The sequence below is a fragment of the Pithys albifrons genome, chromosome 24 (assembly GCF_047495875.1).
Source record: "Pithys albifrons albifrons isolate INPA30051 chromosome 24, PitAlb_v1, whole genome shotgun sequence".
Taxonomy (NCBI): Eukaryota; Metazoa; Chordata; class Aves; order Passeriformes; family Thamnophilidae; genus Pithys; species Pithys albifrons.
This window is the reverse complement of record NC_092481.1, coordinates 7,284,400-7,311,789: the sequence shown is the minus strand read 5'-3', so window position 1 is coordinate 7,311,789 and position 27,390 is coordinate 7,284,400. Positions and strand designations below refer to the sequence as shown.

The following is a 27,390-nucleotide window of genomic DNA, read 5'->3' as shown; positions in this document are numbered from 1 at the left end:
CCCGTGTGCTTGGCTCAGCAGCACTGCCCTGCCTAAGTCCTGGCACACCCAGGCAGGGTGAGGTGTGATCACAGCCTGGGGGTCACAGGCTATTTGCCATCACAGCTACCCTGCAAGACAGTTTCCAGACTGGAAATTGCTTATTTCCTAAACTTTTCCTCCCTGTCTCACTATCTGCTGTTCCATATCTTATTTTGTCCCTAATCTTCCCTGTCCCTCTGGTCTCCCTCTCATGATGCTCCTCATTTGTCTCTTTGCTATACTGGGGGTCTGATCTAATGGAACTCCCTGGGAGAACAGGGAGAGCATCCACCAGATTTAGAGCATGATCAGTCCTGGGGAACCAAATCCATCCTCAAAGTGCTGCCTACTGACTGTTCTGTTACAGCTGCAGCTGCCTTAAAGATTTCATTTCTTCATCTGATTCCATTGTTGGCAGAAACACAACCCCTCTCACGGTGTGAATGTCAGAAAATAGGAACCTTCATTCACAGCCCCTGGATGTCAAAGCAAAGCAAGGATTTCATGATAACTTGAAGATATTTGAAAACCACTTTAAGTTTTGTTCTATTCCAGCAAAAAAGTTCATTTTTGACTTCCCAACATGGGAACTCGAGCCTTCTTCCACCACAGAGAGGAGGAGCAAAAGGAGGAGAGAAAACAGAGCTTGGAAATGACCTCCACAACCAGGAAGAAAAAGTTCAAAACCAGGTGAGCCTGGAGGTGGGGCCAGGTCAAATCAGTCGGGTCCAGACAGGACTTTCTACACATTCACAGGTTTGCTGAATTTTGGGTTTGTGAAATTATGGAGTCTTGTCTGGTTTCTTTTACATGTTTGGCCTCTGGCAGTGAGGAAGAAGAGACTTTCAGCCTCTCAGAGCTGTCGATAGCGGCTGCCCTTGCCTTGACCTCCGAAATACCAAAGTAAGTCAGGAATCATTGTAACTCAAATGGAACCACTGTAGGTTACATTTCCAACTTGCAGTTTCTAACTTACAGTTTCCAACTTACTCTGGAAGCAAAAAGTAGATTCAATTGAAAGGTTCTTCCTTTAAAAACATCAGACCTCAAATAAAAAGCAAACTGAAATGATAGTGCCTTGGTACCTGTGATAATGAGGAATATTGTTGTGCTCAAAAGCAAACAATGAGAAAGCCAATTTCAAAGGAATAAATGGAAAATACAGTGGGATTAATAAATGAATGGCAACAGATGGGACTCTCCCTCTTTCCTAGAAAATCTTGGCATTGATCCTGCTGTCCATCCTCCTGTGATGGCTGAACAACCAACATCCCTCCTCCCTCCAGTCCTTCCCCCAGCCCTGCCCAGGATTAGAAGTGGTCAAACAGCAGGTCCCCATCCTGTGCCATGGGAGTCTGATCTCTCATGGGAATGCTGCTGGTTCCTGGGAGGGATAATTGCCTGACATTCATGCCCACATTCCATGCAGCTCATGTTGCTGTCCTTAACCCTTCTGGTTTAACCAAAAAGATGTGAAAAAACTACAACAAGGACCAAACCCAAGTAAGAAGCATTATCCTGACTTTGCTGGCTTTTCTCCTGCTGTGTCCCAGGGAGCACAAGCTCCGAAGAGAAGCAGACATCCTGGAGCTGGAGCAGAGGGGGCAGAGGAGCATCCTGTTTGGGAATGACATGGAGAGGCTGGAGAAGGAGGTGATCGGCTCCTGCCGGCGGCTGCGCGTGCGGAGGGACCGCAGAGCCCTGCGGAGGAAGGTCAGGCCCAGGGCACGAAACCCACAGGCCAAGGGGCACTCTGGAGGGGATGCCAAACCTCAGCAGGGGCTGGGACAACCCCAGAATCCAACTCAGGACAAGGCCTTGTGCCCCTGCCACTGAAGGGTTATCATGTGGCCCTTTCGTGAGAGAATTTGGGTGATAAGAGAGCCCTTCCCATCGCCCTCATTTCGTGTCCTTGTCACAGGCTGTGGAAAAGGCTCGTGTGGAGAAGGAGTACATTGAGCTGCGCTCAGGGAGAGCCCCCATGTTCTGGATCCCCCTCAGGGCACACGCCGTGTGGGAGAGGATGGACGTGACGTTGGCCTGCACTGTCCTGGGGTCCCCAACCCCACAGGTCACCTGGTATGTCAGTCCCAGCCATGGCCCACTGGGGACAGTCTGTGCATCTCTGGGGGCAGCCAGAGCAGTGACATCTGTGTCCAGCTGGGAGGAGCAAGGAGAGCTTCAGAGGCCACAGAGACACTCTCAGTTCTCAGTAAGGACTCTGAGCACTCACTGGGTCTGGAAGCAGCTCACAGTCCTGTGGGGCTCCTTCTGGGACTGATGTTCATGCAGATTTATTTCCCTGTTTCCCTTGGTGCTGTCCTCTGTCCTGCAGGCAAACTCAGGACCTAAGTCTCAGAAACCAGGGTCAATTTTCAGCACTCAAAGCCTGACTGCCCTGGACACCCTCAGAGTTTTAGCCTGAAACTGCTGTTGCTGCTGCAGTTTGTAAAACACACCACGACTCCTACATTTACTCACTTTGTGTATCTACCCACCACAGGGAAGGAGTGTTAGGTACTGGGCCTGACTGCAGCCTATGCCATAAGTAACAGAGGGACATAAATAGATGAAAGATCTCCTCAGAAAACAATTTTCAAAGTGTTCTTTGATCAGTTTGTTACAGTGATCGACCATTCCTCTCCTGGAAGGTTTGAGCACACAAACATTTGGATTACTAATGACTTTGTAGGCAGGGAGCTCCCTGTGTGCCCTTCTAGAACGACCTCTCTGAATTATTCCAAGAGCAAAGAGAAGAGGAACCTCCCACACACCCCCAGGGAACACAAAGCAGAGACCTCTGTGACCCCCCTCACACCAGCTGTGGAGCAGGGAATGTTAAGCCAAGGCTGAGCTGCCGTGGGCAGCACCAGCATCCCCAGGGCAGGGACAGGCAGGACTTGGGAGGGACCTGGGCCAGCTGCAGGGCTGTTCTGGGTTCAAGTGGGAGGCCTGTAAAGGAGGGAATTGTGTCTGCTCCTCTCCTCTGTTGTGTTTGGCACAGGTAATTTCCTAACAGCACATTGTGTTGTGTTCAAGGTACAAGAACGGAGCCCCCATCGATCCCCGCCTGGCCCCAGCAGGGAAATACAGGATCAGGAACGACTTTGGGATGCTGACCCTGCACATCAGCAGGTAGGGCTGTGCCCTGGGCTGAGCTGCGGCTCAGCTGAGAGAGGCCCCTCTGCCCACACTGCCAGTTTGTGTAGGACAAACAAGGAAAGGTAATTCTGCTGGAATCTGACCTTGCCTGACTTTAGGCTGTGTGTTTGAGCTAAACCTGTGCCAATCTCAGCAGCACTTCATAAAACAGCAGTTCACTGAAAAAATCTTTTTTTTTAAAAATTAGAGCTTTAATTAATTTCTCCTCCTCTTTTTAGGCATCGCCAACATTTTGTCCTTCAGGGCTGGGCCACGCACATGAGGCACTTCACAAACAGGCACAGGGTTGTGATTTAGGATGGGTCAGTGTAATCACAGCAACGTTAGTTCAGCTCTGTGAGTCACCCCTGTGATACACACGTGCATACCAAGTGTGCCACAGGGCTCTTGCTTGTTCAGTACTTGAAATGTTTGGCTTCTGGATGTCAGGAGAAAAAACTGATCACAAAGTATTAGAAATCCTTGTAATCAAAAGAAGAAGCAGCTTCTGGATGAAAAGCAAATATCTCCTTTTAACTTTTGGGATTAAAGGGGAATCCCTTTGAATCTGTCCTGTGAAATATGGATAGTAATTGAAAGCTAAAAAGGAGGGGAAATGTTTTTTCCAGATGCTCCATGGAAGATTCAGCCGAATACAGAGTGGAAGTAAAGAACCAGCACGGAGAGGCCTATTCCTTTGCTACAGTGCTTGTCAGGAGTAAGTACAAAATGTTCCTCTGGTTTTAGACTTCCAGATTCTGCAGGATCTTCAAAATACTTTCATTATATGGTAGGCACATACAAGCACTCTGGGAAAAGCACCGTTAGTGGGAGAGGGGATTCCTCTCAGTTGTTAGAGAGGAGAAAGCACAACTGGCCAAAGTGCTCCCGGGCACCCTGATATGTGTGTTCATGGCTGATGGAACAGCTTCTCTTTCTCAGCCACTTCTGGACTCAGCCAACATCTTTCAGATTCCATATGGACACAGCTGCCCTTCCACTGGGCTAAAACAGTACTAAATTTAGGTGCTTGTTCTTCTGGGCTGCAATGAAACAGCCACACAGTTAAATACACAACAGGCCCACAAAGGCTCTGCTGCATTTCTCAGCTTAACCAGGAAATGGGTTACCAAGACCTGTGGCTTTCACAGGGACCTCTCAGTGCAACAGTGCAGAGAATTCCACATTTCTCTCTCAAACCAGTAACTACCAAGAGCAAAGACAAGATTCTCTTCTTTGATCTGTGCTGTTCTTAAAATAACTGGCACAGACACACATTCTGCACAAGCCAAAGCCAGGCCTTAATCCTGCCTGCACTGGAAACATTCCTCATGCCCCAGGCAGGGTGATGGCCTCTCTTCCCTGGCCCCACTCAGTCTGGAATGGCCTCGATGCCAGGGCAGGGGCTCTGGGATCCCACCCTCCCTAAACACATGGCTGGGGTCTCCCAGGACCCAGGAGGAGGCTCTGCTTCACCTCCTGTGCTCCAGACTGCCTTCCTCTTCAGCTGTTCACACTCAGCCTCAGCTCCTGCCTGTCAGTGAGCTCAGCTACTGCCAAACCTCACTCACCGGGAGAACAGGAGTTATTTTATGGGCACTTCTGGCACCTTGAGAAAGGAAAGTATCTCAAGTGCATCAGTTCTTGGATTTCAGCTCCAAATAGTTTCACGTTGTGATGTGATGCCAACAGGCCAGAGCAGGGGGACTGGGCCAACACCCACCTGTGATGCCTCCAAAGAATCCACAGCTCTTGAAACAAGTGACTTGAGGGACACACTTCCCTCAGCTCCAGGAAGTACTTCAGTGTATCAGAAGGAAAATCATTGCTTGTGGTTACATCCTGATGTCCCAGTCACTGCAGTGTGCAAGAATCCCACATCAACCTCTGGGAATGCTGTTTAAACCCAGGGCTTTGCTTTTATTCATATTTTTGTTTGTTTGTTTGCTTTTGACTTGCCTAGTGCAGCTTTAAAGGCAGCAGCCAAACTGGAGACACCTCCTTAGGTACAAATAACGGTGCCAGGAGCACCCAGAGCAGCGTTGCCTGCCCGGCACAGCCAAGGAACAGTCTCCCTGCAGACACATCCCCAGCTGTCTGGGAAGGGCATCAGCTGCCAAAGGAACCAAAGTTTTACCCCATGGTTACACCCAAAGGTTCACATTAAGGGCTGGTCTAAGGGAAGAACAGTTTGCTGAACATCACTGGATACTTCTGAGGAGAAAATAAACGCTGGCATGAGATTTGCTAAACGTGTTTTCTTCTTGTCTTATAGAATATTATGGGAAGGAGTCAGGATTTGATTCAGAAATATACAAAAGTAAGTAATTCATGTTTTTATTATTAATTTTTATAGCCTGAAGCAATTTATTCTTTTTTACCTGAGCCAGAGCTTTTCCCAACAGCCTGACTGCAGGTGCAAAGTGCCAGCTCCAAATATATAAGAATAAATAAATGACAGGGAGGAAAGCTCTGGAAGCCTCTTTATCTGGGTGACTTTTACTCTTGTTCCACAGGATCCCTTATGGCCAGGGAGGCAGATTTTGCTTTTCCACTGAAACCCTTATTTTCAAGAGAAAAGGAGCCTTTCACCCTCTCCTGTTTCTTCTCTTCTGATTTACTTGACCATCAACGAGACATCACCTGGTTCAGAGATGGTTTGTAGGACACAGCTGAATTCATATGCATTTACCTCTAAGAATATACCACTGGAATTTGTAGCTGTGATTGAATGCTCATGGAAAAGAATTAAAATTCAGGATTCCTGAGCTGCTCTCAGCTCTCCTCAAGCTACAGATGTTACTGCTTAATTTCTGTCTTTTCCCCATTTGTAAATGATGATACCACTAAATTGTTTTGAAGGTAATAATAGGAATAATTTAAAAGCCTTAGTCCTCTACGGAGAAAGCACCAAGTGATTGAAAAGCCTGTGGTTCTCCAGTGGGAAAAACTTTTGGGTACTCTGTGTTGTTCTGCTGGCAACCAAGGATTTCCATTTTGGCCAACCTGGTGATCTTTGTCTGCTCTGAAGTTCAGGAAAGCAGCAGCAGTGCAGTGAGAGTGCCCTTGCCTTTCCAGCAGCAAAGTGGGATCAGCCCATGGCAAAGTCAGGAATGTCTCACAGACCCTCATCTCGCTCTGTGGGTTTGCTGCTTTTATGTGCCCCTCCTGCCCAGCCAGTGCAGGTGAGGGCCCTTTACCCTTCCATGCCCCCCAGGTGAGTTGCTGCAGAGTTCTGAGCGCCAGGAGCTGCAGTGCCAGGCCCGGGAGGCGTCTCTGACGGTGCCGTGTGCGCACAAAGAGGACGAGGGGTTCTACACGGTCCGTGTGCCCTCGCTGCAGGGGCACAGAGAGCAGACCACTTATGTGTTTGTGAGAGGTGAGTAAGAGGTAAAAGCTCCTCTCCTAATACCTTGGCAGAAAGCAATTCCCAGCCTCACACACAAGAAAACAGCTCCCAGGTTCGTGCATGGACACGATTATCAGGATGGCCAAATCTTATTTTCAAAGTCATTTAGATATTAGAAAACCTGACTTGTATTAGTGGTAAGGAGATCCTTAGATGGTTAAAATTAAGCTATTGAATGAAAATTTTGGAACAGAAAAGAACAAACAGTAGCCACTCGCACTTGGTGTTCCTACAGATGCTGCAGCAGAAACCCCTGGTGCACCTGGATCTCCCCTCAACGTGAAATGCCACGATGTGAACAAAGACTGTTTGATTCTCTCCTGGGTAGCACCCAGTGATGATGGAGGAAGTCCAGTCCTGGGGTATCTTATTGAAAGGTCTGTAAGTCAATCCTCTTGGAGCTCAAAAAGCTCATGATACTGTGTGGAAATACCCCCAAGGAGCTCCCGGGCTGTGTTTTGTTGCAGGTGTGTTGCTGGGTCAGAGGATTGGGTCCCATGCAATGCCCAGCCTGTGAAAACCTGCAGGTGCCCCATCCTGGGCCTTGCCGAGGGACAGACCTACCAGTTCCGAGTAAAGGCTCTCAATAAAGTGGGCATCAGTCACCCCTCCAGGGCCAGTGATCCAGTTACAACACGTGACCCCAGCAGGGACAGCAGAGTGACAGGTTTGTACTGAAACCATGAACATTTGCTCCCTAAGTCCAGTGAGAGGCTGAGGGTACAACTGAAGGCAGCTTGACCAGGTTCTCCCCATTCTCACACACACCTCTGGAACAGTCTGTCCCTCTGCTGAACCCTCCTTGGGACTATTCTGAACAGAAAAAGATCAAAATACCACTGTGTGTGACATGAAATGTATATCATGATGCCCATAAGAAGTGACACAGTCCTGGGTTCTGTCTTTCTTCCCAACACCTCCTCTGAGTGGGTAACACTGCCCTGTTTGACATTACAGTTATTCCGTACGATGAAGGCAGGACGATAGAAATATCCAAGGATGACCTGGAAGGTAAGTTCCAATTTCCACTGAGCCATTCTCCCAGAGAGGAATGATTGTTCTGCAGTGAGACTTCTGATAATATGGCTGGAGGAAACACTTCGGAAGGTACATGGTGAATCACCATGATAGGGTGGTATCAGAACTACAAGGATCAGAACTATCCCAAACAGCACAGCCTTCTGTGATAATCTGGGTTTGCCTCTGTGTCCCCAAAGGGTTTGTGTCCTCCTGCATATTGATGAACCTTAATTTACAGTGGGAAACCAGAAGCCATTGTAAAAGAACTTTATTTTCCTGCCACGTTTTCACTAAAACAAAAAGCCTATTCTGCCTTCCCACAGGACACATTAAAATTCCATTGCCACCCACCAATGTTCATGCAAGTGAGGTCAGAGAAGATTATGTGGCTTTGGCCTGGGACGAACCAGATCCCAGAGGCAGAGAGCCCCTGAATTATTATGTGGAAAAGGTAAGAAACAGTGTCACGGAGAGGGAATTGCAGGGCAGCCCCACTGCTGCCCCTCCGGTGGGTTATGGCACAGGGGAGGGCACTGCCCATGGCTCTGACAGCCCCCAGAGTGGGGCTGGTGTGGCCCCGTCCAGCCCCGCCAGGCTCTGCCCCAGCCCTGGGCTAATGAGTAACACACACCAGGTAATGTTCACACCACACAGCATGGCAGCATTTCAACAGGAAGGCCCTTCTGGCCCCAGGACCCTGAGGGGTGGGAAAGCTGTGAAGAACTGCACAATCATTCACTTCCCCATTCCCCACTAATCATTATTCTGGTTAATTAGTATCTTCTACCAATCTCCTCTCATACATACTCATGTCTCACCTGCTGCCAATGGGCCCTCTGTTGCTAAGGGAGAAAGTTTGGGTGTATCAACAAGAAATACACCATTTATGGTTTGGTTTGTGCCTTTATTTGTTTGGAGGTTTTTTTAACTACTTTCCTACAAAGATCAGCTTTGTTTGATCAGGGGGGTTTTGGGCCTGAGTTACAACACGAGTTGTAAATCATCTCCTTTTTCCCTACAGTCGGTTGTGGGCAGCAACTCCTGGCAAATGGTGAACGTGGATATGCCAGTTAATTCCCCAAGATTTGCACTCTTTGATCTGGTTAAAGGAAAGTCCTACATCTTCCGTGTGCGCTCCGTGAACAAGTACGGCACCAGCGAGCCCTCGCTGCCCAGCCAGCCCCTCACTGCCGGGGCACAGCTGGGTAATTACTGCACTGCTCTGCTCTGCACTAATGAGCTGCAGGAGACCTGCTCTGGAAACAACGCGGGGCTTCCCCTGCCCGCCCCTGCCTCTAAACTTCACAGTCTGTGGTTACACAGTGCTTGCTTTGATACAAGGAAATCTCTTAAAGCCTTAAATCCTTGTTTAATTACTCTGCAGTTGGTCAGTGCAGTGTAAATCCAACCAAGCAGTGAGGGGGAATTATCTTTAATAAAACAGAAGCAGTGGAAGGCTGTGTTTAATCCAAGTATGCTCCCAGCAGGGTGGGAGGGAGGTGACACAGCCTGGTGTGGAAGGGATGCCACGGGGCTGCAGCAGCCTGTTCTGGGGGGTCAGACACAACAGGAGCCCCTGCAGTGCTGCTCTGGTTTGTCCTGCCCTGCCCTGAGCCGATGGCAGAGGTGTGAGGGCTCAGGTCTGTGTTTCTGGCATGCAGACAGATGAGCTCTCCTCCCTGACTGCTCATATTCTCCCATGGTAAAGCTGCCCCAGTGTCCATCCATGCCTTTCACTGCAGTGAGGCAGGTCCCACTCCAGAGAGCAGCCCAGGACAATCAGCATGTCAGCCTTGACCTCCTGTGCTTCAGAGGAGGTAGCAGAGCTGTAACTGCACAAACCAAGGGGCTGTAAGGGAGAGGGAGACATGGCAAACCCAACCCCAAACAGTGCCTGTAGAGTGGGACAATGTCCACGGCATAGAATCACTGACTGGTTGGGGTTGGAAGGGACCTCAGAGATCACCCATTCCAACCCCTGCCATGGGCAGGGACACCTTCCCAGGGTGCTCCAAGCCCTGTCCAGCCTGGCCTGGGACACTTCCAGGGATGGGGCAGCCACAGCTTCACTGGGCAAAAATTTGAAAGTGGTACTCTAGAAAAGGTGAATAAATCAAACAGGCCAACTCACTTAGAATGTTTGGGGTTTTTTAAAATTATAAATTTTAAGCTTCCTTATTTTTCTCTTTCTTTTTCCTTTTTCCTTTTTTTTTAGCTCCTCCACCTCCACCATCTCAGGTTTTAGCTTTCAGAGACACCAAGACTTCTGTTGTTCTGCAGTGGGATAAGCCAAAGGATGGTCTGGAGCCCCTTGGCTATTACATCTACTGCAGGGAGACTGGGACAGAGGAGTGGCAAACTGTCAATAACAAGCCTGTGACATGCAACGAGTGAGTTCAGTTCTGCTCCCCTGAGAGCTGGGAGGGCTCACCCTGGACTCTTCTGTTTCTAGCTAGAGTAATATTTCAGACAAAAAAGACCTTCCTCCACTGCCCACACACCTGCTCATCCTCACACCAACACCACGTCCCCCTTGAGAAACCAGCGTTGCCCAAAGCCTCACTTTCACACCCAAAGCCAGGCTGACAGCACAGTCTGTGAGTTCCTCTCAGACTGGGGCTGTACTGGTACACAGACCTCGGGGCACCAGTAGAACCACATTCCATTTTTTTGCTTGTTTTCCAGTAGAATAAGTTGGTGTCACTCACATGTAGGATGTAGAGTCCCTCCCTAGCCATGGGGGTCACATAAAGTCCACTAAAAAGTCCTGTTTATTCCCTGACAATTCCAGCTAGCAGAGTGATTCCTCTCCATCTATTCCATACCCACTGTGTGATTTATTGGGAGCCATTTTATGTGACACTTTAATTTGCAATGGCAAATAATGATTTTGGAAGAACAAGGCCTTATTAAAATGTATTGCTGTCTGTTCTAAGCACTGTTTACTTGTACTTCGCCCAGTCAAACACAACCATGTTAATTTGCTCTCCCAGATTTACTGTTCCTGGGCTGCAGCCTGGAAAAGAATACGTGTTTTGTGTGAAATCTGTTGGTGAGGCAGGACTGAGTGAGAGCTCCCCAGAGACAGAGCCCATCGTTGTCAGGCCAGCCATCGGTGAGTGGTGACAGACACAGTCCAGAGGGAACTGTGGGTCCCCCATCCATCACACAGATCTGTTACTGCACATAATGGGGATGTTTGAGAAGCAAAGCAACACAGGAATAATTTCCTGGTACTCTGCAGTGTCTGCTGTCAATTACACTGACCAAGGGTGGGCAGAGTTCATTAATTAGCACTCTGACTTATCAGTGTGGTGTTACATGACCATTTTCAGTGCTCAGTTATCCTGTCTTGAAATCAGCACAGGGAATGTCTCAGGGCAATTGCAAAATCTTGTAGGATCCCCATCAGCCAAGGATCTAACCCTCCATGGTCCCCTTTGATCAACCCACTGCTTCCACCCTCTCTGTCACAGAAGCCGTAAAGCAACATGGAAGAAACACCCCGAGACACATCCATGACTTTTGCTGTGACTTCCAAATGAGAACCTGGTCATTTTCAAATCCCTTTACACTGCAGAGGTGGTATAGGGGGCCCTTAACACAAATAGAGTCACACCTGGTGTGAGCACGCTGAGATTTCCTCAGCACACTCCTGCCTACCCTTCAACTAACCTTCTTTTCCCAGTCCCTGCATCCCAGACCTGCAGTGAACAGTGCCCTGTTTCTCTTTGCTCAGCGTGTCCCTCTGCCCCACACGGGTTTGTCCTGCTGCGCTGCGGGAGGACCGACATGACCATCGGCTGGAAGGCCCCGCGGCGCAGAGGAGGGACCAAGATCCTGGGTTATTTCCTAGACCAGCACGACAGCTCCGAGCTGGACTGGCATGAAGTGAACACACAGCCAATCCCACAGCGAGTGTGCACGGTACCTGCTCCGGCTGCAGCACTGTGGTGCTGCTCTGGGCACTGCTCTGGGCATTGCTGTGCTGCCCTGGGCACTGCCTTGGGCACTGTGGTGCTGCTCTGGGCACTGCTGTGCTGCCTTGGGCACTGCCTTGGGCACTGTGGTGCTGCTCTGGGCACTGCTCTGGGCACTGCTGTGCTGCCCTGGGCACTGCTCTGGGCACTGCTGTGCTGCTCTGGGCACTGCTCTGGGCACTGCTCTGGGCACTGCTGTGCTGCTCTGGGCACTGCCTTGGGCACTGTGGTGCTGCTCTGGGCACTGCTCTGGGCACTGCTTTGGGCACTGCTTTGGGCACTGCTGCGCCAAGGGCCGAGCTGGTCACACTCCAGTTCTACCCTGGACTCTCCTCCCACCCTGCCCAGGCCAGGCAGGGCTGTCCCCACAGTGCCTGCCCTTCTGCCCCACAGGTCAGCAGCCTGCAGGAGGGGCACCTGTACGAGTTCCGTGCCTGTGCCATGAACATGGCTGGAGTTGGGGAAGTGTCTGAACCCAGTGACCTGTTCAGATGTGAGGAGTGGACAATGCCAGAACCAGGTACTGCTCATGTGGATCGTTGTCACCGTCAATGGCAGAATATTCTGAGCTGGAAGGGACCCACAGGGATCAAGTCCAACTCCTGAGTGAATGGCCCCTACAAATCATCCACAAAACTGTCACCAGGGGTATTAGTTATCTCCTCACTCTCCATGAATCCCAGGGGCTTCTGAACACTGTAAATCTGTGTAAGTACCAAAAAGCACACCAGCATTGTCAGGGATGTTCCAATTCAGGGCATTATTTCTGCTTTACACAAACACGGCACCCAGGTAATTTTAACAATACTGTTTCCAGAGAATGAACAGTCTGGATCTAAAATCTTAATGGCTCTGTCTGTTACACCCCAGCCAATAACATTAAAGCAGTTGCTTTATGCTTTTTTCTGAGCCTACCCCTAATTGCTCAGAAGGCATCTCTGTTCACTGTTACCTGAGAACTGCCCCTGCCCCGCCCCCAGAGTGCCCCAGCTGCAGTTTGGAGGGTCTGACAGGCTGCCCTGTGTGCCCAGGCCCCCCGTACGACGTGAGGTGCACTGAGGTGAGGGACTCGGCCCTGCAGCTGCACTGGGAGGCCCCTCTGTACTCGGGGGCAGGGCCAGTCACGGGCTACCACGTGGACATGTGTGAAGAAGGCTCCGAGGAATGGACACGGATAAGCAAACAGGCTGTACCCACCACCCACATGAAGGTCTGTACCTGCTCTTGCTGTCCCACTGGTGCTTCTCGGTGAGTCTCATGTTAATCCCTGACCATGTTTCCTGCAGGTTTCAGGCCTGCAGACAGGGAAATGTTATATTTTCCGAGTAAGAGCACTGAACAAGGCTGGAATTGGACCCCCTTCACTCCCCTCCGATCCAGTGGTGGCTAAAACCAAACCTGGTATGAAACTGGAAGTGATGGGGTTGTGTGAGTCTGTAAATAGAATGATGATTCTGGTGAAAAGCTGCTTTATGATGCATCAGCTACTTGTTTCAGAGCAAGAAAGACCCTCAGTCAAAATAAAGATTAGCTAATCAAACTGCCCAAACTCATTTATTCAAACTGTACACTTTGTGGTTTGGGCTGAGCTCAGCCTGATCTGGTTTAGTAAGGAATGTTTGGTGGGTTTTCCCTCACACAGGCACAAATGAAATTGAACTTGGGGTCGATGAAGAGGGTTTCATTTATATGGCTTTTGAAGCTCCTGAAAAGAATGAATCCTCTGAATTTATCTGGTCAAAGGACTATGAAGGACCACCAGATGCTGACAGAGTTCAGATTGTAGAGAAAGGCAATAGGTGAGTACATAAAGCACACTGAGAAAATTAATAGTGGAATGTCAAATAGATAACACATTAAACACTAAGGAAAACATGAAGCCAAATGTTTCCCTCTCTTTTCCCTGATTCCCAGCTCTGGTGTCCATGAAATGGGCCATTCAGGACACCAAAGGGAAGCACCAGTCATCATGTTGCCAGGGTTTCTGCCTTGCTCCTCAGGGTTATTTGTAAATGCCAATTAATTCTATATTTCGTGTTCTGGTGTATCCAATGTATTGCATTCTGTTACAGGAAGCAAAATTTTGGGGGAAAATATAATTTTTATTACTATTTTTTATATCTAGATCTAAGCTGATACTGAAAGAGCCCTCAGAAAAGGATCTGGGTGTCTATTCAGTGGAGGTCACGGATGTAGATGACGATATCTCTGCCAGCTGCACTCTAACAAAAGAAGGTAAAAACTACTATTTGCCAACAACAAAAACCAAGTGTGCCCTAATTTGCTAATATTAGATGTTTAGAGGAAAGTTTCTTGTAGAGGAATAGTAAGTGACTAATGTCACTTAATGACAGTGGCATCATTAGAAAGATGTTTTCCATTCCTTGAAGGCTCAAGGGCAGTTTCTTTTACACTCCCCTAAGGAAAGATTCCGTGCTCCTGGAAAGCCATTTTTCCATTACAGTTCAGATTTCAAACACAGCTACACTATCACAGTGATTTAAAACTTCAACATGCTCCTTGAACTGATACAACCAACGTTTTCATCAGATACAACTAAGAATTATCTTCACAATCTCCTCTAGTCCTTACGATTGTCAAGTATTTTATACTTATAATCTTTCTCTTGACAAAGTTCATTAAAAATTAAATTAAGTGGATACAATTAACCAGTTGTGGCCTAGTTGTATGTATCTAAATGGCTTTTTATTCTGTGCATTTCAGATCTGGACAAGTTACTGAAACGCAGCCACGAGATCAGGAACCCGCGTAAGTTGGGGCGGTCACAGCCCCCCGTGGGCACGGGCTGGGAGGGGGAGCCTGGCTGGGAGGGGGAGCCCTGGCTGGGAAGGGGAGCCCTGGGTGGGAGGGGGAGCCCTGGCTGGGAAGGGGAGCCCTGGCTGGGAAGGGGAGCCCTGGCTGGGAGGGGGAGCCCTGGCTGGGAGGGGGAGCCCTGGCTGGGAAGGGGGGCCCTGGCTGGGAGGGGGAGCCCTGGCTGGGAAGGGGGGCCCTGGCTGGGAAGGGGAGCCTGGGTGGGAGGGGGAGCCTGGCTGGGCAGTCCCCGTGGCCGGGCAGCCCCCGCGGCCGGGCCGTGACCCCCCCACGGTGCCCCTGTGTGCAGTGATCCGGCTGATCTCGGGCTGGAACGTGGATGTCCTGGAGAAGGGCGCGGTGCGGCTGTGGCTGCAGGTGGAGCCGCTGTCCCCGGCCGCGGGGCTGCACCTCATCTTCAACGACAAGGAGCTGCACAGCACTCCCGTAGGTTTGACTGTGCATTTCACTCTGACTTCTGCTGAACAGGGAGGCTGAGCAAGTACATTCCCCGTTTCCTAAATTCCCCCCAGTTCCTTCGGTGTGTCTCTCTGGAGGGTTCCAGAGCCGTGCAGGAACAGGAGGCTGCGAGGCTGCAGCACTCACACACCTCCACACAGGGCACTGTTCCTCTGACAACCTGCCCCTTCCTTTGAGAAAGGAATTTTCTGACAATAAACCTCAGTCACACGTAATTCCTGTGATGTTACAAATGCACCTGTGCAGGATGCAGAGCTTTGCCTGGGATGGCCACACTCAACCCATTTCAGGAGATGCTAAAGGAACTCCAGCTCTTGCAATGAGATGGGATATTTTTACTCTGCTCTCCCAAGCCAAGCTGAAGCTTTCCACCATATCCATTTGAACTAAACACAGACAATTATGAATTCTAGAAGCAGAGGAATGTGATTTATTTCTCAGAGTGAGGCACTGGAAATAGCCCTGCCTGGTGTGTTACAGTGGGATTGGACCTCCTGAGACACCCGAAAAAATGCTCAGGCCTCCTCCTTGTCTTCCCACATCAAGTTAATATTATACCATTTAAAAAGTATTTGGAATGACAGGACCAGAGGGGCAACAGTTGAGAATGAAGCACAGTATAAATCATGGGCTGTCAGGTCAGTGCAGAGGGCAATGCCAAGATCACAGAGCCCAGAGAACAAAGGGGCAGCCCAAAGCAGTTCAGAGCTGTCAGTGCCCTGCTGGGGGTTCAAACAACATGAGCGAGTTTATCGAAGGCTTTGCCTGCTCTAAGAACTGTCTCTTCCCCACTGAGGGCTGACAGGGTTGTACACAATTCGAAGTGTTTGTCAGGCTCTTTGTAAGGATAATATTTGCTTGGAGCAAACAAGGCAGTGAGGCAGAATGATGATGTTTATGTTTAAGCACCTGGCAGTTTCGGGGTGTCTGTGGAGGAGGTTCAGTAGAACCTGCAGCAGGGTGGGAATGTTGCTCATCAGGCCCAGATAAGCCATTACGTGTCACAGACTGGAATTAAGCACAACACTTCTGTGATACCAAAAATCAGGGAGATTCTGGTGAGCTGAAGGGTCTGTGATATCCAGCAGGGAGGAATGTGGTGTGTCAGGTGGTTTAACAAATCTGTCCCAGAGGAAAGCTCTGCTGGAAGCAATTCTACCATTCCTTTGTAAGTCAGAGCTGAATCCCACGGGATGGAACAGCAGAGTGCAGTGCCCTCATCACCTGTAAGGTGAGGGATGTTTGGGAGGATGCAGACACAGCCTGACTGACAGGTGGGGTAGAAGATGCTCTGCCAGGATCTCACCCTGGAGCAGTTTGACTGCAGAAAAACTCCTCAGTTTATCTTATTTCCTTTGTTTTGCACAGACTCATAAAATAAACTTTGTCAAGGAAAAAGGCCTTGTAGAGCTGATAATCCAGGATTTCTGTGCAGATGATAAAGGGGTGTACACAGCCCAGCTGCAGGATGGGAAAGCCAAGAACCAATTCACCCTAGTCCTTGTGGATGAAAGTAAGTGGGAATTCGGGGTCAAATATAGACTGCCATGCCCAGTGGAAACTTTGTCAGGCACTTGAGGCCCCAGAGTATTTCCAGCAGTTCCAATGGCACACTGGGAATGGGGAGAGCAAATACTTGTTTTAGTCCACATTCAAAGTCCAGGAATCATTTACAAAATGAGCTGAATTTCTCTTTATCAAAAATTGAAGCTTTTGGCCTTATAAATAGGTCCTTGATGATAAGAACAGTCTGCTAAAGCTAAATGTGCCATGAAATGCTTAGTTATTTCTTACAAATGCTTTGCATATTATCTTGCTGTGGCAAACTGTGCCTTGGCAGCAAACTGTGTGATGTGTCATTTACTACATGTACTCATTTATCTTGGGACAGGATCAGGTTGAAAACGCAGTGTATTTAACAGCTGGTTAATTGCATTGCACTGAATGCAGTAAAGAAACCAGTGCCAACTGCACTCCAGGGCAAGGCCAGGCAGCAACACCACAGGAAACGTGCAGGGCCTTGGGGGTGCAGTACAGAGAGCCTCTTAAAATTAATTAAAAATAGAAAGTAACAAGATTCTCATTCAAATCCTTCCCCATTGACTGCCTGTCTCTAGTTTCAGTTCTTGCATTTTGCTTTCAAGTGACATTCTAAAGCTTCCAAAGTTTTTGAGTGGAAAATGTCTATAAAATGTCAAGTCCACTTAACTCCCTGGAGAGAAACATTCAGTTTCCCAGAGAGGTTCAGCACATGCTACATTCAGGATATAAAATAAATCTGATGAGTTGTGCTCTAAAGTGCCCATTTGTCTTCACTGGCAGCAAACAAGGCAGAGAAGCTGCAGTTGTCCAGAACTAGACAAACTCTGTGCTCTCTGCCTTCTGTGTTTCTTACTTTTTAAACATTATCATTTCAGGGGGCTTAACCTTTCTGTAAGGTGAAAACACCCATTTCATTTGGTCAAGTGTGAGGAGCTCAGTGTGAGGTTCTCAGCACCCAGCCCAGTGGCAGAGCAGGTGGCTGATGCTCAAGGGTAAAAACAAAGGTCCCAGCTCTGGTAACTCCTCCTGGGAGCAGGAATTGCTGATTTGGGGGCTGGTTGACTTTGTGCATTGCTGTCCCACAGGTTTTGGTTGACTTTGTGCATTGCTGTCCCACAGGTTTTGGTTGACTTTGTGCATTGCTGTCCCACAGGTTTTGCCAAAGTTGCAGAGGAGGCCGATGCCAAACGGAGGGAATGGAAGAGAAAACAGGGTAAGGTGACCCAGAGGGTCATCACTTGTGCCAGAGTGATGGCAAAAGGAGGGTGAAACCCGAGCAAAGCCATTGCAATGGGGGCTCTGAATATCCTTATCATCTTTTTAATCACATTGTTTAAGCTGATTAACACACCAGGATAACACTCCTCATTTTCAGATACTTTGCCCTGCCCTTAAAAATAAAAATAATTTATTTAAGCAATTTTAGCTAAACTACACAGAATTCTTAGTATAGATCTGCTGGATCAGTGCAGTAACATTTCTGAATTCTGAAAACAGTCCACTCTGTATGTAATAATGAATAATATGAATAATGTAATTAAGATCCACTTACTTTCCCTGGGGAAAACAGGATTCTCTAGATAAGTTTATAAAGATGTGTGCATTTCACTTACATTTTATCCCCAGTTTCATAATCATGAATTAGGACGTTTATAAAGCAAATTCAGAGAAAAACGACTGAATTGCAAAGATTATTCTCTTCCCGTGGGGATAATAATATTCACTTCATAAGGGCTGTGACACCGACCTAGACTGCAGGTCCAGCCCTTCCCAGACCCTTCCTACAGGACCAAAGTGTGTCTATGCCCCCGTTTGCCGCTTCCCGTCCCATGCCGAGCAGGAGCTCAGCACCAGATGGAGCCATTTCCGCAGGAACAGCAGCGAGCTGAGGCGCTGCGTTCTCGGAGCCGTTTGTTTTGTTTCCCAGGTCCGCATTTCATAGAGAGCCTGCGATGGACGGTCACAGAGAGCTGCGAGGTGCTGCTCACCTGCAAGGTACTCACGGCGGGGCTGCCCCTGCCCGAGCTGAATTCCTGTAGCGTTCCATCCTGGGATATGAGGGGTTCATTCACATGCCTGGCTGCCCACCAGCAGGGAAAGGAGCCAGAGTATTTGGGGCAGGCATTTTAATAGAGAAGGGACTTTCTAAGGTTCTGGAGCGATTCTCTAATGCAAGTGATGTGCCTGATTAGAAGGACATCCAGGAATTCAGAATGCAAATGCCTCTGGGATCCTGACTGCTCAATGCTGACTCCAAACAGGCAACAAACCTGAGGAAGGACACCAAGTTCCAGTGGTTCTTCAGTCAGAAAGCACGAGCGGGTGGTGTGTTTGACCCACAGACCGGGACAGGAACTCTGCGCATTGCAAAGGTGGAAACCATAAAACCTCTTGGAGGCTTTGGGGATCATGGGAAATGCAAAAAAATACGGGTGAACTTATCCCATAAGGTTTGGGTAGAGAAGAAACATTTAATGTTATAGTCAGATTCTAACTGTGAATTCTACTGGAAGGGGTCCTGCCCATGGCAGGGGGGTGGAACTAAAGGATCCCTAAAGTCCCTCCCAACCCAAACCAGTCTGTGATTCCAGCAACAAATACATTGTTTTTAACATGAGTGGCTGTTAAAAGTTTAACACATCCTGAGAGGCTAAAAAGAACCCGAGGCCTTTTCTGATCAGCACTGGCTGCCTGTTCTGGAGATGAACTTTAGTGCCATAAATGAGACTCGCTGAGCTCGTTACAGAATGAGCTGCATGCAATGTTATGGTTTAACTCACAGAGAAGGCCAGAGAAGCTGCTCCCCCTTCTCCAAATCCTGCCCCCTGTGAAGGGTATGGGGATTTCTTTGGGAGGGGTGTTGTTTGCCTGGGGGGTTTCTCTTCATAGACATGAGGGGTGTATTTGGCAGGTGAGCAAGGCAGATGAGGGGCAGTACAGAGCAGTTGTTTCAGATGAGCGAGGAGAGGACCAAACCCAGCTGGATCTCACCAAAGGAGGTAGGAGAACCTTGGATCCCACAATAGCACACACTCACAGCCCTGCCTAGGACTGATTTGGGATTTAACCCCAAATTTCCTCACTTTCTGTGACACTGTTAATTACCACAGTACTTGCATGCTTTTATAGAGATTAAAACCTGCATTAAAAATTCACTGGTAGGATTTAAATGATTTCTTCATCTACATTATAATGTCATTTACATCTGCAGTCATTTCTCAGGCTTGGACTGCACTATAAATTCTGTCAAGCACCACAGTTAAAAGCTCAGGAATGTTTCAGTCACTCAAACTCAGCATCAATCAGGAGATTCTGCCTCCTGAGATTGAATCCTACCCCGACATCTGGAATCCATCCCTTAAACCTGACACATAAATCTCCTCTCTGGGAGGCACTTGGTTGCACATGTTGAATGTTAAGGAAGGTAGAAACATTTAAATTTAGTAAGAAATGCCCAGCATCTAAAAATAAATGAATCAGAGGCAAAAAGTCCATTCTCAGTGAGCTCTACAACAGAAAAAGACAACAAATAACAAGTGGATATAAAGCATCCTAAACACAGTGAATAAAGTCAGTAGATCAGATGTGATTTGACAACTGTTGTAGTTACAGACATTTAAACCTTTGCCTTTCAGCCTTTGAAGAGCTGCTGAAGGAGCTGTGCAGGATCAGTGGTATGTCAGCAGTAACAACAGGAGGGGAAGGTGGGATGTCCCAGGCAGAGCAAATAAATGCTCTGGAGCTGCCCCTGGGTGTGGCTCGAGTACAACACCCCCTCTCTGCTCCTTTAGTGTGAGGAGGGTGGTCAGGAAGGAAACCCAGGGACTTAAAGCCCTCTGTACTTCCAAACTACCCTGTGAGTGTGGGACGCTGGCACCTGCTCCCTGTGCCAGCCCTGCCTGTGAATCTGGCCCAGCTGGGAGATGTGCAGCCCAGGCCCAGCCCCCTGCACCAGCCACTGCCATTGTTCTACAGCTCCTGAGAGCTCCAGGCTCTGCAGGAGGCAGAGCTCCATCCTGCCCTCAGCCAGCCAGGCTGTCCACAGTGAAATGTTCATGGGCTGCTTGGGATTTTGTTGGTGCAACTTGTGAAATTGGGTGTTCTTGAAAGGCCTCCTCAATTTCAGCTCTTTCTGCTACACCTCTGAAAATTCAGCCTACTGAGGAAGGCATCAAAATCTACACGGATGTGAAGTACTACACAGACTACATGAAGACTACCTGGTATCACAAGTGAGTCCCCAAAGATACTTGCAAAGCTTTGGAACACTTGCTTGTAACTGTTTATCCAAAATGAAACATTTGGGCCTGAGCCCGAAGATTTTTAAGGCAATTTAAGAATAGGTTTGTCTGAGCAAGGGCTGAAAACCACAATTCACTTTCATCCTGAGACATGTCTTGGAATTCCAGAATGGGCAGTCTTGTTATTTTTATCTTAGCACTGCAGAAATATTTATAAGTGCTCATCCTTACCAGAATAACAATGGTGCTCTCACAACACTGCTCAGTTACAGCCTCCTTGGTTACACACAGGTTTTCTCCAGCTTTATTTCTACTACTTTTTTCCTAAACTACTTTATTTCCCCACTCTGAATAACAAATATTCCCAAACACTCTAAAATTATTCCCAAACAGTGGCTAATTTAGCCTCATAATGTCTTCATCAATAGAGAAATTGTGTTTATTAGACCCCACCTACACATGTATATAAGGAGGCCAATTTTTAATAATTTTAAGGGCCAAATGCTTACGAATATTCAACATGTAAATGCTATTTAATCTCCCAAGTAAGAACTTGGAGGTCTGTTTCGATCTGTAAAGCTTTGGCAAACTGCCTAAAGCACAGCTGGATGCCCCATGGGATCTCCACCAGTGCAAAACTCCCCAGGAAATGACCCCTGACTCCCACATTCCAAGCAGCACAGGTGGAACAGAAGGTAACGCTGTGATTCCTGCAGCTCTGCTAAACGCTGCTCAAGTGCCACCCCTGTTTGCTCAGGGAGAAGCAGCTGGAGAGCCGTGACAGGCTGAGGGCGGGCAGCACCATGGACCGGCTCTGGCTGCACATCCTGAGCCCCACGGACGCCGACAAGGGAAGGTACACCCTGGAGCTGTTCGATGGGAACAGCTCCCACAGACTGTCCACGGATCTGGCTGGGCAAGGTGAGCCGGGCCGGACCATCCCAGGCACGGGAAACACCCGAGCTTCTTTCCAGGAGTGCTCCAGCCCGGGCAGGGATTCCTCCCTCCCTCAGCGGGGCTGGGGCCGCAGTGCCAGCACAGCCCGCGGTGGAACCGGGGCACGGACAGGGCAGTGCCCACAGGGAAGCTCCAGGGGAAGGGCAGGGGGCAGGACTGGAGCCTCTGGGGAGCCTTTACCACAGGGCAGGCACTGCTGGGGAGAGGAGGAGCAGGGGGGCAGCTGCTCCTGGGCTGTGTCTGGTGCCAGCAGGGCTTACAGGAGGCAGCTTGGAAAAGAGAACTGCCAGGTTTGCAAAGACTTGCCCAGACTGCTGGAGTTTTCTCTATGGAAAGGTGTCTCTTATTTCAGCAGTGTCCAAACAGAGCTGTGTTTCCCTAAGGCAGGCACAGACACCGTCTAGATGATAATGACATTTATCTGTGTAATCCCAACACTGAGCCGTTATGTTACATTTACTGAGTCAAACAAAACAAACAGCAACTTCCCTTAAACCTTTTCGTTCTTGCAGCCTTTGAAGATGCCCTGGCTGAGCACAGAAGGCTCAAGTAAGTTTCTGCCTAAATATTTTCACAGCTAAATCTATTTGAGTGTCCCACTCTAAACTGGGACTATAATGGCTACTAAATAAAACCACAATCCCTTTCTCTCACTGGCAGGGAAGCAGCAATAGCAGAAAAGCGTAAGTAAATTAATTCCCTTCCTCCATTAAACAAAGCCAAGTGATTTGCTGATAAGACAAACTGAAAGGTTGTATTTGTTCATTCCCAGGTCGTGCCAGAGTTGTTCAAGGTCTGCCAGATGTTGCCACCATCATGGAGGATAAGGTAATATTGAGTAACTTTGCTAATTGGCGCTTGCACAGACACAGAAGGGTCACTGAAGGGGAGGGAAACTGCTCGTTTTCCCCTCCTGGGCCTTCCCAGCAGCTTTTCTGAGCTCCTGCAGTTGCCAGGGGTGGGAAGGGGGACCCTCCCAGGGCATTTGCACAGCCAGATCCCTCCTGGTGTCTTCCCATTTCATAGGATTAGACTTTTAAGGCCTTTATGTGCCTTCCCATCATACAGGTCCCTGCTCACACTTCTGAGGCACAGTCCCCCCTGAGCAGGCAGAATAAAAGTCCTGTAAAATAACTGTAAATTCATCACACCTATTCAAGTGCCACTTTACAGCAAAAGAAGCTATAAAAAGACAGTAGCACAAATATGAGTCAGGCCCAGAGAATTCAGGCAGGTTAATCCTGATTCCACTAGAAGATATCAGGAGAAGGAATCTTGGAATGTCACCTACTGAAAATGTGAGAACTGATTTTAATTTTTCTCTATTTCTTTTTGTTATTTAAAAGATGTGTGGGTGTGGCATTTGGGGACATGGTTTAGTGGTGGCCTTGGCAATGCTGGGGCAAGGGTTGAACTCCATCTTAAAGATCTTTCCAACCTAAATGTTTGGGATTCTATGAACTGAATTTCCTTGCACATTTCTAACTCTGTGATCTGTTTCTGTTCTCTTGTTTTACAACAGACCCTGTGTTTAACCTGCTGTGTTTCTGGAGACCCTTACCCAGAAATCACGTGGTTCAAAAACGAGAAGGTTATTGAGTTCAAGGAGCGATACAAGATGGATGTGAAGGGGTCAGTGGTCACAATCACCATAGAGAAGGTCTGCAATGAGGACACAGGAAAATACAGCATCTATGTCAAGAATAAATATGGGGCTGAAACTGGGCAGGTCACTATCAGTGTCTATAAACATGGAGAGATACCAATAGGAACGGAGCAGGAAGTCCCAGCTGGGATTGCCATGAAAAAGCCTAAATGAATTAGTTAATTATGTCAATTATGTCCCCTTGAATCAAAAAGGAATTTAACTCCTCTGGATTCCTTTCAGTGTCTCGGCACTAAAATTCAGGGTTGTGTCTCTATGTTTATTTTAGTAATACTTGAGTGTTTTTATTTTGGTAGTTGGAATCTGTGTGTGAGATGCAGGAGGGTTCCCCAGGGGACCCAGGCTGTCTGTGGGGTTTTCTTGCATTAAATCACCATGTGCTATGGATTGTCCTGGAGCTGCCAAATGCCTGTGTGTGTTATTAAACTCAACCCTGGGGGGCATCTCAGCACTGCTGTGGAGTGAGTGTGTCCATGATGAGATCAGTCTGTGTGTCTGGGAAACTGCACACAGGAAAATGGCCTTATTCCCTGTCAGGACTGATCCTTGCTGCTGTAAATGTAACTACAAACCTGGCTCTTTGTGTCTGAATTTCCTTTAGACTTACATACTAAAAGAGGAGTTAGGAATGTCTAAGAAGAAGTTTGGTGTTGGTTCTCTATTTAAACAGAAGAATTACTGGCAGGTACAAATAGAAAGGTCACCCACCCCTGGGCTACAGGCTCTGCTGGAGTTAAGCAATGTAATTGAACACAGAATTAATGAGTGCCTTCCAAAATCAACAGTCAGCAAGGAATAGCCCTCCAGGGCTGGAATGAGTGAGGAGTTCAGGGGCAACTGGTGAGAAGAGAAATAACACATCCTCCTTAGTTCTTGCTCTCACTCTCTGAGCCATGTTCCCTGTTTATTTTACCTTTTATCTTCTCTGTGCACAGTGACTATTAACAACCAGCAATAATAAACGGAATTTAATTCAGATTTAAATGCACATCACTGACATCTGCTGGATAAAGCCATAACTGATGTCCCACTCCAGCAGGATTTTCCCTGCCCTCAGCAATTGCAGACCCACATTGTGGAAGAAATAGCTGTGGATTTATTACTTCACTACTCACCATTTAAGGTTCAAGTGCCCATGGTAGAGAATATTGTGATAATTAGGAAGTTCCTGCTGTATGACAGTAATTACCCCAATCTGTTGTAAATTATGGCATTCTGTTTGGAGAATTCTGTCCAAAACACAGCAAAAGGTATAAAACATGGAAGCTGTGACCAAAACAAAGCAAGTGAAGCTCTGCAACACTTCCCATCAATTAAGGATAATGAGAACTGAGGTCAGTGACCCACAACAAACACAACATCCCCAGCATCAAGGTAAGGCTTTCCACAGAGCAGCATGAACTAGAGGTTATGATCACTAAGAACAAATAAATGATTAATAATTCTTATTTCCCAGTTAATAATTAGCCATCTGACAATTGGGGCTGTCCATAAATGGCATCCCAAGGCTCAGGGAGAGCCCTCACTGTGTGTCACACCATGGCCTTCGCTGGGACCTGGCAGGTCTATGCCCAGGAGAACCTGGAGCCCTTCCTCAAAGCCCTTGGTGAGTGTCTGCTGTCCCTGGAACCCTCTGCACCCACCCTGCACACACCACAGCTTTGGGGGTTCCTTGGCTTTCTGTGACAAACTCCCCCTTGCCTGGTAAAGTCTGTTATATCTCATTTGGACATGAAGATAAAAGTCACAAAACCTGAAGTAGAAGGGCTACAGACAACCCCCAAATTCCTATTTGGGTGTTGGAGAGTTCCTCAAGAAAGAAGAGCTGTGCCAGAAATGGACCTGTGCTGATTAACACAGGACTTGATGACCACATTTAACTAGAAGGTGTTGCTGATTCAGCTTCCCAAAGTGCTGCTGGTGCTCAGGCCTTGCTGCAGCCCCAGCGATGGCCACACGTGGCAACTGGGGAGGGACTGTGTGACTGTCCTGTGTGAGGCTGCTGAGTGACCTGGGGGTGACCAACATGGCCCAGCTCGTCAGTAACTGGGGAGGGACTGTGTGACTGTCCTGTGTGAGGCTGCTGAGTGACCTGGGGGTGACCAACATGGGACAGCTCGTCAGTAACTGGGGAGGGACTGTGTGACTGTCCTGTGTGAGGCTGCTGAGTGACCTGGGGGTGACCAACATGGCCCAGCTCGTCAGTAACTGGGGAGGGACTGTGTGACTGTCCTGTGTGAGGCTGCTGAGTGACCTGGGGGTGACCAACATGGCCCAGCTCATCAGTAACTGGTCAGGAACTGTGTGACTGTCCTGTGTGAGGCTGCTGAGTGACCTGGGGGTGACCAACATGGCCCAGCTCGTCAGTAACTGGGGAGGGACTGTGTGACTGTCCTGTGTGAGGCTGCTGAGTGACCTGGGGGTGACCAACATGGCCCAGCTCGTCAGTAACTGGGGAGGGACTGTGTGACTGTCCTGTGTGAGGCTGCTGAGTGACCTGGGGGTGACCAACATGGCCCAGCTTGTCAGTAACTGGGGAGGGACTGTGTTTTCACAGGGTTGCCAGATGACATTATCAAAGTGGCCAAAGACATCAAGCCCATTGTGGAGATACAGCAGAAAGGAAATGACTTTGTTGTGACATCCAAAACCCCCAAGCAATCTGTGACTAACTCGTTTACCATCGGCAAAGAGGCCGATATCACCACGATGGATGGCAGGAAGCTCAAGGTAACCCACCCCAGGGATGGGGCAGCTCTTTATTCACCCCTTCCCTCTCTGTGTGAGGGAAACCTGCCTGTACTGTTGCCATCAGCAAACATTTGTATCAGTTCAACAAACAAATGCTCCTTCTAAACCTCCCCCTGAAATGCTGTGGTGCCCAGTTAAAATCAGCACATGTGATGACAAAACAGCAGCATCATTTATTTTCTGTTTCCCAGCCCTGTCCTAACTGGATCCCAATCTCTGTGTTCCAACAGTGTACTGTGAACTTGGTCAATGGGAAGCTCGTGTGCAAGTCAGATAAATTCTCTCATGAGCAAGAAATTAAAGGGAATGAAATGGTGGAGGTAAGTGTTGGAAATAAGAAAAATGCTGAAGGGGAAAGTGGTGAGGAGCTGTTAGTGGAGGCTCAAAACAAACCCCAAAATTACATTACTTGCAGAGTCCCTTCAGTGCCTAAATCTGCAGATACAGAATTTTATATCAGACCAACCAGTCAGTGCAAAACACTGTTTGTGTTCTTTATTATTCAGTTTCCTTACTGAAACCAACAGATGACTCTCCTTTAGATGTTGCTTATGTACTTAACACATCCTGCTCAACAAATCCTTTTATTAATGACTACCCTGGGGGCAATTCCAGGCACTGAAGTGTGCAGGGGTTTCTCTGCTGAGCTGCAGGAAGAGTCCTTGTAAATCCCTGGATTCCCACAGCAGTGTGTGCACCCTCAGCTGCAGCCACAGCAGCACCTCTGGAAGGACAGGGAGGGCTGAGCCAAACCTGGACACTCACGGTGCCCTCAGTTCTTCAGAGCTCTTGAGTCCTAAATTATTCAGTACTGACCAAGAGCTTTGCTCTAGTGCAGCTCACTGGGCTCCTACAAACTGCCCCCTGGGGAAAGGTGGCTCCAAAGGAGCACAAGGAATTCCAGACAAGTTCCGTGGTCTGGACACACAATTCCTGAAGACCAGAGGGAGTATAAGGTTCAAAAGAGCATAATGACATTTGAGTAGAAAACTGCTTTTCTAACCTTAAGAAGCAAGGCAGCCACAGAATGGAGTCTATGAAGGAATTTATATTCAGATTTTCAGCCTTCAGGGCTGGCTCTGTAGAAATTTTTCCCTGGTGTGAATGTTTTACATACATTTATAGGCAGGTACTGTGAATGTATTTTCTGTGGACCAAGATGGATTTATACATGGATTACAGAAACTCCTGTCACTGAGCTATAAACAGAGTTCCTAAAGTCTAAATGGAAAACAAATGATGTATCTTTGTCTTCTCTAGACTATAACATCTGGTGGAGTAACACTTGTCAGAAGAAGCAAGAAAGTTTAAAGCCAGATCCTCTCCTTTGTGATATCTTTACATACCTAAAATAAAGTGCACTTTCCACAA

At 48.2% G+C, this 27,390-nt stretch overlaps 2 protein-coding genes across 2 annotated transcripts; both read left to right on the top strand.

The window, feature by feature from the left end:
- The first annotated feature begins 604 nt into the window (after positions 1-604).
- MYOM3 (myomesin 3) lies at positions 605-23,665 on the top strand. The gene is made up of 36 exons (XM_071576836.1): positions 605-711; positions 850-924; positions 1,575-1,734; positions 1,943-2,100; positions 3,061-3,156; positions 3,792-3,880; positions 5,438-5,482; positions 5,679-5,819; positions 6,380-6,541; positions 6,807-6,948; positions 7,039-7,238; positions 7,529-7,582; positions 7,915-8,042; positions 8,613-8,796; positions 9,807-9,981; positions 10,585-10,706; positions 11,331-11,518; positions 11,965-12,091; positions 12,603-12,781; positions 12,858-12,972; positions 13,214-13,370; positions 13,697-13,806; positions 14,296-14,340; positions 14,693-14,829; positions 16,231-16,375; positions 17,558-17,617; positions 18,332-18,399; positions 18,666-18,776; positions 19,316-19,403; positions 20,040-20,078; positions 20,531-20,636; positions 21,403-21,566; positions 22,115-22,151; positions 22,263-22,285; positions 22,375-22,430; positions 23,125-23,665. The coding sequence occupies exons 1-36, from the start codon at positions 605-607 to the stop codon at positions 23,419-23,421; spliced, it is 4,290 nt and encodes a 1,429-aa protein (XP_071432937.1). The 3' UTR covers positions 23,422-23,665.
- Positions 23,666-24,764: 1,099 nt separating this feature from the next.
- Positions 24,765-27,390, top strand: LOC139682468 (fatty acid-binding protein, liver). Its single transcript, XM_071576835.1, has 4 exons — positions 24,765-24,874; positions 25,826-25,998; positions 26,250-26,339; positions 27,280-27,390. The coding sequence occupies exons 1-4, from the start codon at positions 24,808-24,810 to the stop codon at positions 27,328-27,330; spliced, it is 381 nt and encodes a 126-aa protein (XP_071432936.1). The 5' UTR covers positions 24,765-24,807; the 3' UTR covers positions 27,331-27,390.